This window comes from Astyanax mexicanus, chromosome 5 (genome assembly GCF_023375975.1).
Source record: "Astyanax mexicanus isolate ESR-SI-001 chromosome 5, AstMex3_surface, whole genome shotgun sequence".
In the NCBI taxonomy this organism is placed as follows: Eukaryota; Metazoa; Chordata; class Actinopteri; order Characiformes; family Acestrorhamphidae; genus Astyanax; species Astyanax mexicanus.
Genome location: NC_064412.1, coordinates 26,788,426 through 26,800,578, shown reverse-complemented (window position 1 = coordinate 26,800,578; position 12,153 = coordinate 26,788,426). Strand labels below are relative to the sequence as shown.

Here is a 12,153-nt window from a genome sequence, read left to right as displayed (position 1 = left end):
CAAGCTTTTGCGATAATGAGTCAATGAGTCTTTCACAGTTCACATTTCAAACTTGTTTTAATTCAATTGTTTTCAAACATGAACTGCCTGTTTAAGATCATGCCACAGCATCTCAATCAGACTTTGACTATTTTGACCTTCTGGATGAGTTGTCCATGCCCTTTTGGAGTAATTTCAGTAGGCTGCACATTCCTAAGAAGATTCACCACTGTTCCATGTTTTCCTCATTTGATCAAGCTCTGAATGTTCCTGTTAAACTTAGAACCAACAAAAATGTGAAGAATGATGCTCTGACCCCTGACGGAGCTGTTAGCGGACCACGGTGGGATGGCGTTTCTGCGCTGGTAGAACAGGATATATGCTCCTCGCGTACACAGCTCCTCATCCGGCACCAGATCCACACTGCTGTCATCATAACTGTACCACTGGCCATCCACTGAGTTCCTGCAGTACGCTAGACACACACACAAATGTACACATAGACACAGTTACCTCTGTTCTGATTGGCTGTCCTGTACTGCGTCTAATTCAGAAAGCAGACTTGGGAGGGACTAAACTGCTGTAGGCTGAGTGGGACTGAACTTCTGTAGGTGTGGCTTAAATTATCTTAGCTAAAAAGGGTTGAGCTAAAATGTTGTAATCTAAACATTCTAACAGCTATAAATATCAATAAAACTTTGCAGTAGGAATGTAAAACCTGTTCACTGAGCACACCCTGCAACTAAGACCTGCAATTTACTGCCTCTCATTAACTAGAGTTCACAGTTCCATTAATGTAATAGAGTAATACACACTCTGCCCCACCGTGACAAATGCCCACTGCCACCTGCTCATTAAGCATTCACAGAGCATCTGCCACACAAATCAGCACTTTGCAAAGCTGCAGCTTCTTTTAAACCTTTTAGTTCTGTGTATTCTGTGGGCTTGCAGCTCATTATTATTCATACTCCATAATTTCTTTGACTGTAATTAACAGGGCATTTTCTGTTTCTTTCAGAAACTAAACTCTAGTAAACCATAAACCATACTTTTACAATGATTGGGTCTATAGCACAAATCCACATGATCCAGCACTAAGGGTTACCACTTTATTAAAACCCCTAACAACTTAAAGTGGCCAGTGAGTAGAATCATAAGAAAGGATGGGTTAATAGACCACTGAAGTCATGTTGTCATTTTGTAGTCAACACCATGTTGTTTGTGCCTATATTTGGGGTTCCGTGTCTAAACTGAATTTCTATATTTCCTGAATGAATGGCTTTTCAAAAACTAAATCTTTTATGTGTATATTTTTTACCTGGTTCTGGTTACTGTTCATGTATAGTGAATGGTTTATATTAATTACGTTATATTAATTACAGCACACCTGATCCAAATAATCAACTAACAAGCCTTTGCTAAAGTGAGCTGGGTGTGTTACAGCAGGAAAACACTAAAACAAGCAGCACACGATACTCCAAAACCGCAGTGCTAACTAAGATAGATTAGAACACTTAACATAAAAAGGCATAAAGTGAGGTTTCTTCCCACTGAACCTATTATAAGGGAAAGGCTCAACGCAGCTTACGTTCTAAAACAACAGAACACCAAACTTTATTTAATTGCATAATGAACCTAATCTGACACTTCATAAAATGAACCACTGCACTGTAACCCACATTACTGACCTGCTGTAAAACCCCAAAAGGCCGGGTGGATAAGTAGCTCTTGACCAGCACAGCATTTTATGTCATTTAGGTTTGAAGGTCTAGCTGGTCTCTCAGTATAACCAGGGTGTTGGACCAGTACGGTTAGAACTCATACCGATAGAGTAGTATGTAGAACAGCCACCTTTAAGTAAACATGCTAGAAGCACTCATCTCAGCTACATGAGTAAAGCTACAGCATTTAAACCTGGTTCTAGAGTAAAGCTGTGCTTCTTGTTTTAGTGTTTTTATGTTGTAATACTCCCAGCTCTCCTCAGCGAAGGTATTTAGTTAGCTGAATCAGCTGGGCTGTAGTATGCAGTTAAATTTGATCAGAGTTCGCTGGTGTCACACCAGTTTGAGTCAGCTGCAGTTCTGAGCCACTGTGCAGCCGTAGCATTAGCTAAAAACTAATATTATTCTATAAAGTGGCCAGTGTCTGAAAGCACTGTAAATGGGATTAAAATAAAGTGGCCAGTGTGTGGAGGCACACTGAAAAAAGGAGAAACCGTGTTTTACCCTTTTTCTCTGCAGTAAAATAAGTTATTTACATTCTGAAAACTTTGAAGGCTTTAGAGCAGGGGTCTCAAAGTAGCGGCCCGCGGGCCACATGCGGCCCGCGACGCGGTTTCATACGGCCCCTCACGGGTTAACAAAATAAACATACATCTGGCCCGCAATTCAATTTAATTATTTATGCTTTATTATGTTCGTTTTCATATTTTATCTTAACTTGTATTTTGGTGTGTGTGTGTGTTTTTTTTTTTTTTTTTTTTTTTTGCTTACGCTGCGTTGCCTGCTTTAGTAGTCTTCAGTAGCCTTCAACAGTCTAACCTTGCAGCCGTGGTGTGTCCACTAAACTCCGTAGTTATAAACATCCTGAGGTTAGCAGCGCGCTAACTGACCTGTTTATAATGTAATCCGAGCAGTGACTCCGTGACGCTGCTCTAAACTGCTGCTGTTAGCTGCTTGGGCTGAAAGATGAACTGTAGAGAGCTGTATTATCCGGTTAGTGGGGTTATTTTATTTCATACACAGAAGAACTTACAAATTTTTAAAAACGCTCCAGACTGGCTCAGCTGAGCCCTGTAGCCCGTGGCTGGGCTGCAGCTCTGACTAAGCAAAGACTGCGGGCTTGTGGTGCTGCAGCTGCAGCTCCGACTAGTGGTTGGATGAGGAACTGCTAAATCTGAGGAAATGCTAAATCTGTCACAGCTCACAATTTTTGATTTTATATTTATTAAGCCTTATTTCAGTATCAAACGTTTTGATCAAAGTTAATATAACTTATAAATTAAAAGGATTTATGTTAATAGAGCAACAAGCAACCATTTTTCCATGCAACTGTAATATTTGATTGAATAAATAGTATATTGAGAGTTATTTAACATTAAGGAGTAATTATATTCATTTTATATTACATCTGGTTACATTTTCTTATATTTATAAGTTACATCTGGCCCTCAGAGGACAGCCAATATGCCAATGTGGCCCTCGGCAAAAATGAGTTTGAGACCCCTGCTTTAGAGACTCCTACAGGACACTTGGAGAAGCTGCCTGTCCACTCTCTACTCGACTTAACAGGCCAGGATTTTTGTCAACTGTCTGCCTGACCTTACACCCCTAAATCTTGAGGATTTCTATTTAAGCATTACATAAAAAGCTTTCATGTTTGATAAGGAACATCACTAAAAAGCAAAATTTTAAGTAAATCTGCTAATGTCAAAATATAATGAATATAATCATAAAATTGACTCTTTCCTGAACTTAATTTTAAAATCAATAGCTCATGGCCTGCAAGATGTCAATATGTTTATCAAGTTTTTACATCTATTTTTAAACATGCAGAATTTGGGTTGATTCCTGTAACTGATCTGGAATTATTAAGTGTAGTAGAGAGCCAAAAGGCAGCGTCCAGCCCAAGTGTCCTGTAGGAGATTTCAAAGCCCTCCAATTTTTAGAATGTAAATAAGTTATTTCACTGCAGAAAAAAATAGCTTTGTATTATCTACACCTATAGACCATATATGGAACAAGGCATATTAAGGGGCTAATAAATATGAGATCAGTAACAGGAATCAACCACAAATTTTACATGTTTGAAAACTGATATAAAAACTAGACAACCATAACAAATCTAAGTTTTTGGAGTACATGAACTGTAAATGCACAGTAAAGTGCAGCTCTAACTAATAAGCAAATAGCACTGGATGGAGGAAGATGAGCTGCCTAGTAAGGGACACTGTTAGTGTGCAGAACATTTTGTATCTTATATTTTTTCTTTTAAAAACAGTTAATTACATGTTAATACATGTAGTTTTCATTTTAAAAATGTTTTAAATTATTAGAGTTTTGTTATTTTTTTAGTACATTATAACATTTCTTACAACATAACACAAAAAGCCCATATTTCCTATTGGCTCCTGGCATCATTTATTTGCATAGTGATTGTGTGAAGTGAAATTAAAATGAGCGTAAATTACATAAATTGGCTCAAATACCGTAGAGATATTTTATAGATTTTTTTTATAGATTTTTAACAGTGTAAGCCAGCAATTAGCCCAACAAATTTCATTCTAGAAAAAACAGTTCACTTCAGTATATTATACATTAATGACACTGTAAAATAACAGTAAAATACTGCCAGCTAAATTCTACACTTCTGTCCTGTAAGTCCTGTGAGTGTATTGTAATAAAGACTGTGTGGTGGTGGTACCTGTATAGTGTCCGCCGTGCATCCCCCCGTGGTGATTACACACAGCATAAAGGTCATACAGAAAATCGGAGTCTCCGTGTGTCCAGGTTGGAGGGCAGGGGGCGGGGTTTCGGCTGCTCTGACTGCGCTTGGCCACGTGGGGCGCCATGTCCAGTCCGTTCTGGGGGAACCTGATTAGGGTGGAGAGCTTATTCCTGCGGTCAGCGACCTGGCGGAACCGCTTCAGGTGCAGGATCAGGATGTCCGGCAGGGTCCACAGACTGAGCTTCAGCATGCCCTGCTGCAGCTGCTTACAGTGAGGACACTTCCATGCGTCATCTGGAGCCAACTGAACACACAAAAACACACAGATTACAGCCTTTAATGTCTGTCTAACCATTGTCTAAATGTCTAAACAGAACCTCAGTGTTCATGTGAGGTTTGAATGAGAGACAATTTCTTAAATACTTATTGACACAGATTCTCAAACATTGATTAAGCCTCACACTGTAACAAACTGATGTTTACAGGGAAATTCTAACTGTAAAGTACTGTTTTAATCAAATATAAAATATAAATTGCTGTGTAACTATACACAACAAAGTCTGCTCAATAAATTTGTAGCCACAATTTGCTCTGACTTTCTTTAGGTAAAGTTTACTCCACTCGTACACATTAACTACACTTGCTCACATGATCACATGACTCCAGCACTTTCAGGAAGTAATCAGTGTAATTAGCCTCACCTGTTTCCCCCTGTATATAAACCCTTCAGTTCACTCTCTCACTGCTGAGTATTGTTTGGTTCCTCGCTCTGTTTTGTTTTCTTGTTTATGACAATTTTTTCCGTGTAACTCAACTCTGCCCTACGTTGCTGTTTGCCTGTGTTTTGACCCTGGACTGTCTCTCGTTTATGGTATGTCATTCCCTGTTGGCTGCTATTTTTTGGTATTGACCCTGCTTGCTCTAACCACCCTTTGTATGTTTTTATGCATCCACATTTGCTTGAATCCTGCCTGAACATGACACTGAGACACACTAAAAATATAGGGTAAAATTTAACATTACGCAAAGAGTAAATATTTTCCTTGGAATAGTAAATCTATTCCCTGGGTAATTCAGTTAATACTTAAAATAAAGTAAGAGTAATATGATTGACAGTAGATCATTCTTCAACATTATACATCATATTTACATATCTGCTCCCAGCATTTTACTGTTAATTTGAAGTAAACTTATTTACAGTGCAATATTGTGCACAACGTGCCAAATAATGGCAAAATAGTTCAATTACTGGAATTATACAGTACAATTTTATATATATATATCTATAATGTATATATTTATTACCCAATTTGTTTCATCAATATAACCCAGGCCTAATATTTTAGCCAACATTTCTAATACTCTGCATCTATCCACCTTTGATAAAGCATGGTAAATTATGTTCTCTTAGGCTCTGTTTGCTGATGGTGAAGTTGCATGAACCAGGATTAAATGGCCAAATATTAAGGGATAATTCCTGACAATCTGAATTATGTCCAGTTTGTACATGGATAAAAGGTGGTATATTAGCTTTCATTACATGTTATCTGTGTTAGTTTAATGTAGTGTAGCTCTTTCCATGACTTGCATTTAATCACTTGTGTTTCATCACATAATGAGCATACTCTAATGTTTTGTACAGGAAAATATGAAATGTATGATGTGAATGTTTATGCATATTGTCTCTCTAACCACAGTGTAGCTCATGTTTCCTGTTGTACCATCATTTCTCGCCTCTGATGCATCAGAGCATAAAAAACACTAAATGCACAGAGCAGTGGCTAGAGTTTCACACGTTTTGGTCTGGCCTGTGAGTTTTGACCTCCACACTCTTTCAAGTCAGCCCAAAGAGCTTACATCTGTAAGTACTAACATGCTATATCAATTACTACATCTAATTGTTCTTTAATGTTTTTTATTTGTGCAGTAATGTCATTAACTATTATAACTCAAATAATGTGTGTTACGAGGACTTTTTAATATGTCAAGCACTTCCTTGAACTTACAGTTTCAGGGCACTTCACAAAATACTTTTCAGTATTTTAGTTGAATTTCTGTGGTCTATTTAAACAATGTTAGAAAAGAGAAAAAAACATTATAGAGAAAAAAATGCTTGTTAAAGGGTAAGGGTAGTAAAGCAAGCAAAGCTTAAGTAGACAATGATGATTAATAAAATACCTAAATATTTACTTTGACAAACCTGTTTTGTTTACTACATAATTCCATGTGTTCCCTAATTGTTTTGATGTTTTTAATATCAATCTACATTATAAACAATAAATAAAATAAACAAAAACACTGTACACAGCAATTAGCCACTGTTCAATCAATACAGTTACTGTTAAAAAAAACATTTTGAGTGTTGAAATGTAGTAGAATCCCTTTGATGGGTTCTAAAAAAATAACTGTCAAAATATTTTACAAATGTGAAGATTAAAACAACAATTAAGCTTATTCTGTTCTCTGCTCCTGTCTCTTCAGATTTTACTGGCTATATGTGTGGAAATTTTAACAGTTTACTACTTTTTTTAATGATTACCTAATCAGTATTACTTTATTTCCTGATTAATTGTTTTCCCTTCATTTTATTATTTGTTAGCCATTATATTACTTGCTTATGTGTTTTACATTATACTAGAGTACTTCCTATGTGTTTGACTCCTGATCCCTGATGTGAGTGTACAGTGAGTACAGAAAGAATTCAGACCCCTTTAAATGTTTCACTCTTTGTTTCATTAGAGCCATTTGTTAAAATTAAAAAGTTAATTTTATTTCTCATTAATGTACACTCAGCACCCCAACTTTTTTTGTCTTTTTTTTTTTTTCTATTTTGTCCCCAATTTACACGGCCAATTACCCAACCCATTTATTAGGACTGCCCCTATCACTAGTGATGCCCCAACACCAGGAGGGTTAAGGCTAGCACATGCTTCCTCTGATACATGTTAAGTCAGACACCACATCATTTTGAACCGCTGTTGACATAGCATCACAGCGCACTTGGAGGAAAGCGCAGCGACACGGTTCCGATACATCAGCTCACAGATGCCTTGTGCTGATCAACATCACCCTTTGGAGTGATGTGGGGAGAGAGCGCCATCTACCCACCCAGAGACAGCAAGACCAGATGAACAGGATTCGAATCGGCAATCACCTGATCATAGTGGCAGCACCCGCTGGACCCAATCGGAGCCCCTCCAGTTTTTCTTATTTAATTAATTTGCAAAAAGTTCTACATTTCTGTTTCTGACAAGATGGGGGGCTGAGTGTACATTTATAAGACATAAGATTAACTTTTTTGATTTTAGCAAATGGCTGCAATGAAAAAAGGGTCAAAACTTTTCTGAATACTTTCCGTACCCACAGTATGTTTATAACAACCTGGGTAAATATATGGTGCCTCACATCCTAGTTAGATGAATATATATGTTATATATGTCATAAATGAATATGTTCACTTGCATACAGCACAATGTAATTATATGCTCAATCCACGTGCCTTAAGTGTACCACTGTGTAAGGCCTGATCTGTGAAGAAAAGATTCTCTGCCTGGAAACAGATGAGGTCTACGTAATGGTCCATTCTGATTTACAGAATCCTACTTTGTTATTTCTGTCTTTATTTTCCCGGTATGTGCAAGATTCAGTTCCTGTTTTTTGAGGTAGATGCATCAGATGCAGAGGGGGGTGTACAAACTCTCGAACCCAGTGGAGGGGCTTAAAATCTGTTGCATTTTTGGTTATATCTTGCACAAACAGTCAGCTAAAGACAGGTGTAATTACTTCATGTATAGGCGTGGTCACAACCTTTTCAAGGTATGTAAGAGGAGATGCAGCACAGTCTCTTTCTGATTCTCATTTTATTTCTTGCCTGTATTCTTTTCTTTTGATACTTTGAACAATAAAATACTTGACTTCTATGACTATGACATAGGTCTTTGTTTTGGATCGCCAGCTTTTTAATAAACCTCAAGATCTGTTTTCTACCTGTAAGCATCAAATACTGTTGTTTTATGTTATTATTCAAATCAAACTAAACTAAAACCATAAAAACTAGTGTTTGAGACATGTATATTTTTTGTCTTTAAAACAGTTATAAATTCTGAAGTATTTTACTCCCTTTATTTTACCCTAATGCTTCTAAACTTCTCTCTCAGGCGAACATGGCTTCAGCTGTTCTTCTGTCTCTTGCTGTTCTATTTTTATCCCTATGTTCTGAAACCTGTGGTAAGTTATGGTACTATTTGTTTTTTACAATACAAGTTTCTGTATAAGTGGAATAAATAAATTACTTGTATTTTACCAGCTTTTAACTGTGGATTATAAGGAAACTAACTGAAATAAAATGTTTGGTTGCAAAAAAATAGGAGGATTTTCTGTAATTTTTACAAATAAATACTGCTGTTATGTGGATATATAACTGTCAAAATCCAGTATGTAAATGCAAAAAATAGAAGAAAATAAATGTAAGAAACGGAAAATATGTCACCCATGCTGATGGAAAGGTACTGTTTTTTTCATAAATTTTCTGTACGTTTAGTAGTAGTTTAGTTTAGTGTTGTTTAGTTTAATGTTCTAGGAAATGTGTTGGTGACATTTACAGTTTTAATCAAACAACTTTTCTAACAGCTTTTTTTTGTTTTTAGAGGAAAAAAAAAAGATTTTTTTTACAATGAACATAAGTATTCTTCTAATCTAGGAATGCTGTTCAGAGTGGAATGCCAGCCTGCAGTTGGAGTTGTTGGGCAGATCATGAAGATCCACTGCTCTTTCATATCTTCTATTAAAGAAATTAATATTGATTTAGTGTATATATTCAAGAGTGATCCAGAAAATCCAGTGTTTTCATTAAAAAACAACATTAAAACTGGAGATCTTCGATTTAAACTTCCATCAGAAAACACTCCGTCTCTAGAGCTCGCCAGCGCTGCTGTCACTGATGAAGGGAATTACAGATACATGATTGTAACCAATCGTGGTGTTATTGAAGACGGATCATTCAGCATCAGCATCACAGGTAAAAATATCCTTTTATTTCGTCACATGTTTATTCTAATTGTAAGCAAAGAGTCACAGAGGCAGAACATAGTGCATTGCTCCACAAAATAAAACTTGGTAACCAGGCTAAAAAGCTCATCAAAGGCATGGGCTTTTGCATTACTTAGCTTCAACAAGCTAATTATGATCTGAGATCTTAAGAAAAAGTAATAAAAAAATCTCTTGATGTGCCTCCATTTTTGCATGGTCGGTTTTGTCACTCCAAAATAGTACAAAACCAAAAAAATATACTAATCCTGCTTAAAATAAACATTCCAACTTTAACTGTAATTTTAACTGTATGTCCTTTGGAGAACTTTTGCATGCTACTGCATGTCTCTCTCTTTTCGAGGGTCCTAATTAAGAAAGGGCAGAAAGACCTACAGTAGGTTTTAGCTCACCAACAGCACAGTGACTGGAGACATGTATAGAAGTTAAACATATACAGCTCTGGAAAAAAATAAGATGTTTCTGAATCAGTTTCTCTGATTTTGCTATTTATAGGTATATGTTTGATCAATATTTGGTGGAATTACCCTGGTTTTAAATCACAATTTTCATGCATCTTGGCATGTTCTCCACCACCAGTCTTACACACTGCCTTTGGATAACTTTATGCCACTCCTGGTGCAAAAATTCAAGCAGTTCAGCTTAGTTTGATGGCTTGTGATCACCCATCTTTCACTTGATTATATTCCAGAGGTTTTCAATTTGATGAAATCAAAGAAACTCATCATTGCATCATCAAGTGGTCTTTTATTTTTTCCAGAGCTGTATAATACTGACACACAGAAACATTGCTTTACCTTTTATTTTTTTTTTTGATATTAAGTAAAAATGACCACTGTTCTTTATATTGTCAGAACTGATAATGGATCAATAGAAATGCTTTTTTAAATATAATTTAGGATTAAATCTATTTCTAAAAGCAATGTAACTTCCATTGATAATTACAAAGGTTTTTTATTGTACTACAAATATACAGTTTTCAAGATATGATTTTTGTGTGACAGTAACTAATCATTAACAATTACCAAAACTACTGTCTTCATCATTCATCATCATTAGCTGTGACCAATCATTCTGTTGTTCTGCTGTTGCAGAACAGTTTATCAGCCTTTGCTAACCCAGTCTGTCCTGTTCATTTTCCTCTATAAAAAGTGTTTGGAATTAAATTACCTATATGAATTTTCATTATTTTATCCACCTTCTTGTGCTTGTTTATTTTGCACTGATATTGAATATGTATTTCTTTTTTATTTTATTTAGCAAACTACACTGAGCCGACCATGAGCTCCTGGCCTGAAGTGATTCAGGAGGGTGGCAGTGCTGATCTTTATTGCAACGCTAGCGGTGGTTATCCAGCAGGATCCATACATTGGTTTGACGACTTGAACACCAACTGGACGAAGAGGGCCACACTGGAGATAACAGAGGGTGAGGACAAATTGGTGCAGCTGTCCAGCAAACTGACCTTCAGCAAGATCTACTCGAGCTGGGCGCCCTTCAGGTGTGTCGTTCTCAACAACAAATTCATCACAGAAGCAGAGAGCACCTTTCAGCTGAAGATGACGGACAGCTGTCTTCATTGCTCTTCCGGGGAATTACACAGTTCAGTTCAGTTTTGTATCCCATGAGGATTTTTATCATTTTTTTTTATTTCTTATACCTTTATTCTCAACAATAAAAATGTAGAGATTATCTAACTCTGTCTTTAAGAGAATTTATTTGATCTTCATTTTTATTTATCTTCTAGTAAATTAAAATTGCATTAGTATTACTATAAATATTTTTATTTTTATGTTTAATTAAATAGGTATTATTCAGTGCATTTGTTTCTTGTTTATTTTTTGGTTGTAAAGCAGTTTTACTGAATGAGATTGGCCTTAAGGTGTGTGTGTGTGTGTGTGTGTGTGTGTGTGCATACCTGCTCCTCTTTGGTGTAGAGCTGAAAACACTCATCCAGTGTACAGCTGTGCTGCTGCAGGTGATTCTGCTGCTGCTCACGAACACTTTCAGCATCCTTTACACACTCCTCCTGAATACTGCCGAACAAACTACACACACAAACACACACTTTTAATTTGTTGTCAGGATACAGGTATACTTAATTTGGTATAATTATTTGATCCCCGGCTGATCTTGTAAGTTTACCCGTTTACAAAGATATGAACAGTCTATTTTTTTGTAAAAGACAGAGACAATATAAACAGAAATCCAGAACAAAAACATTAATTAAAGGTCATAAATAAAACTTCAGCAGAGGGACTTTGCAGGCACTGCAGGATTTTAATGCATTACAGCAAACTGTGTTTATTAATGCTTAGGATTGTTGACTGTGCTTCCAGCTCCCTTGACATCATTAACAAACTCCTCCTGTTTAGTTCTAGGCTGACACCTCACCTTCCTCAGAATCATCATTACAGGTGAGATCCCATTTCATCCCTTGGCCCTACCACTTAGCCCTACCCTTCTGTTTTGCATGTGCATGTCTATGGTAGGATGCTCCAATTCTTGTTACACTGGAGCGGTACGGGTAAGTGTTAGGGGTACATGGGGTCAAACTGAGATTATTCAAAGGCAAACTTTAAACAGAGGGCTAATTGTAATAAAAATATTTAAATAAATCTGCAACTGTCAAAATGTAATGAATAAAAACCATAAAACTGGCACCTGAACTTTTCACATTTT

At 36.5% G+C, this 12,153-nt stretch overlaps 1 protein-coding gene and 1 long non-coding RNA gene across 2 annotated transcripts in view; one reads left to right on the top strand and one right to left on the bottom strand.

The window, feature by feature from the left end:
• The window catches only part of LOC125802252 (uncharacterized), a 302,998-nt gene that overhangs the window by 82,532 nt on the left and 208,313 nt on the right, over window positions 1-12,153 (top strand). The gene's annotated exons all lie outside the window — the stretch shown is intronic.
• The window catches only part of usp43a (ubiquitin specific peptidase 43a), a 76,981-nt gene that overhangs the window by 9,224 nt on the left and 55,604 nt on the right, over window positions 1-12,153 (bottom strand). The window contains exons 11-13 of the mRNA XM_007257185.4: window positions 11,390-11,519; window positions 4,402-4,729; window positions 296-454 (exon numbers count right to left, since the gene is read on the bottom strand). Of these exons, the coding sequence (XP_007257247.3) occupies window positions 296-454; window positions 4,402-4,729; window positions 11,390-11,519 (617 nt within the window). The remainder of the gene's footprint in view (window positions 1-295; window positions 455-4,401; window positions 4,730-11,389; window positions 11,520-12,153) is intronic.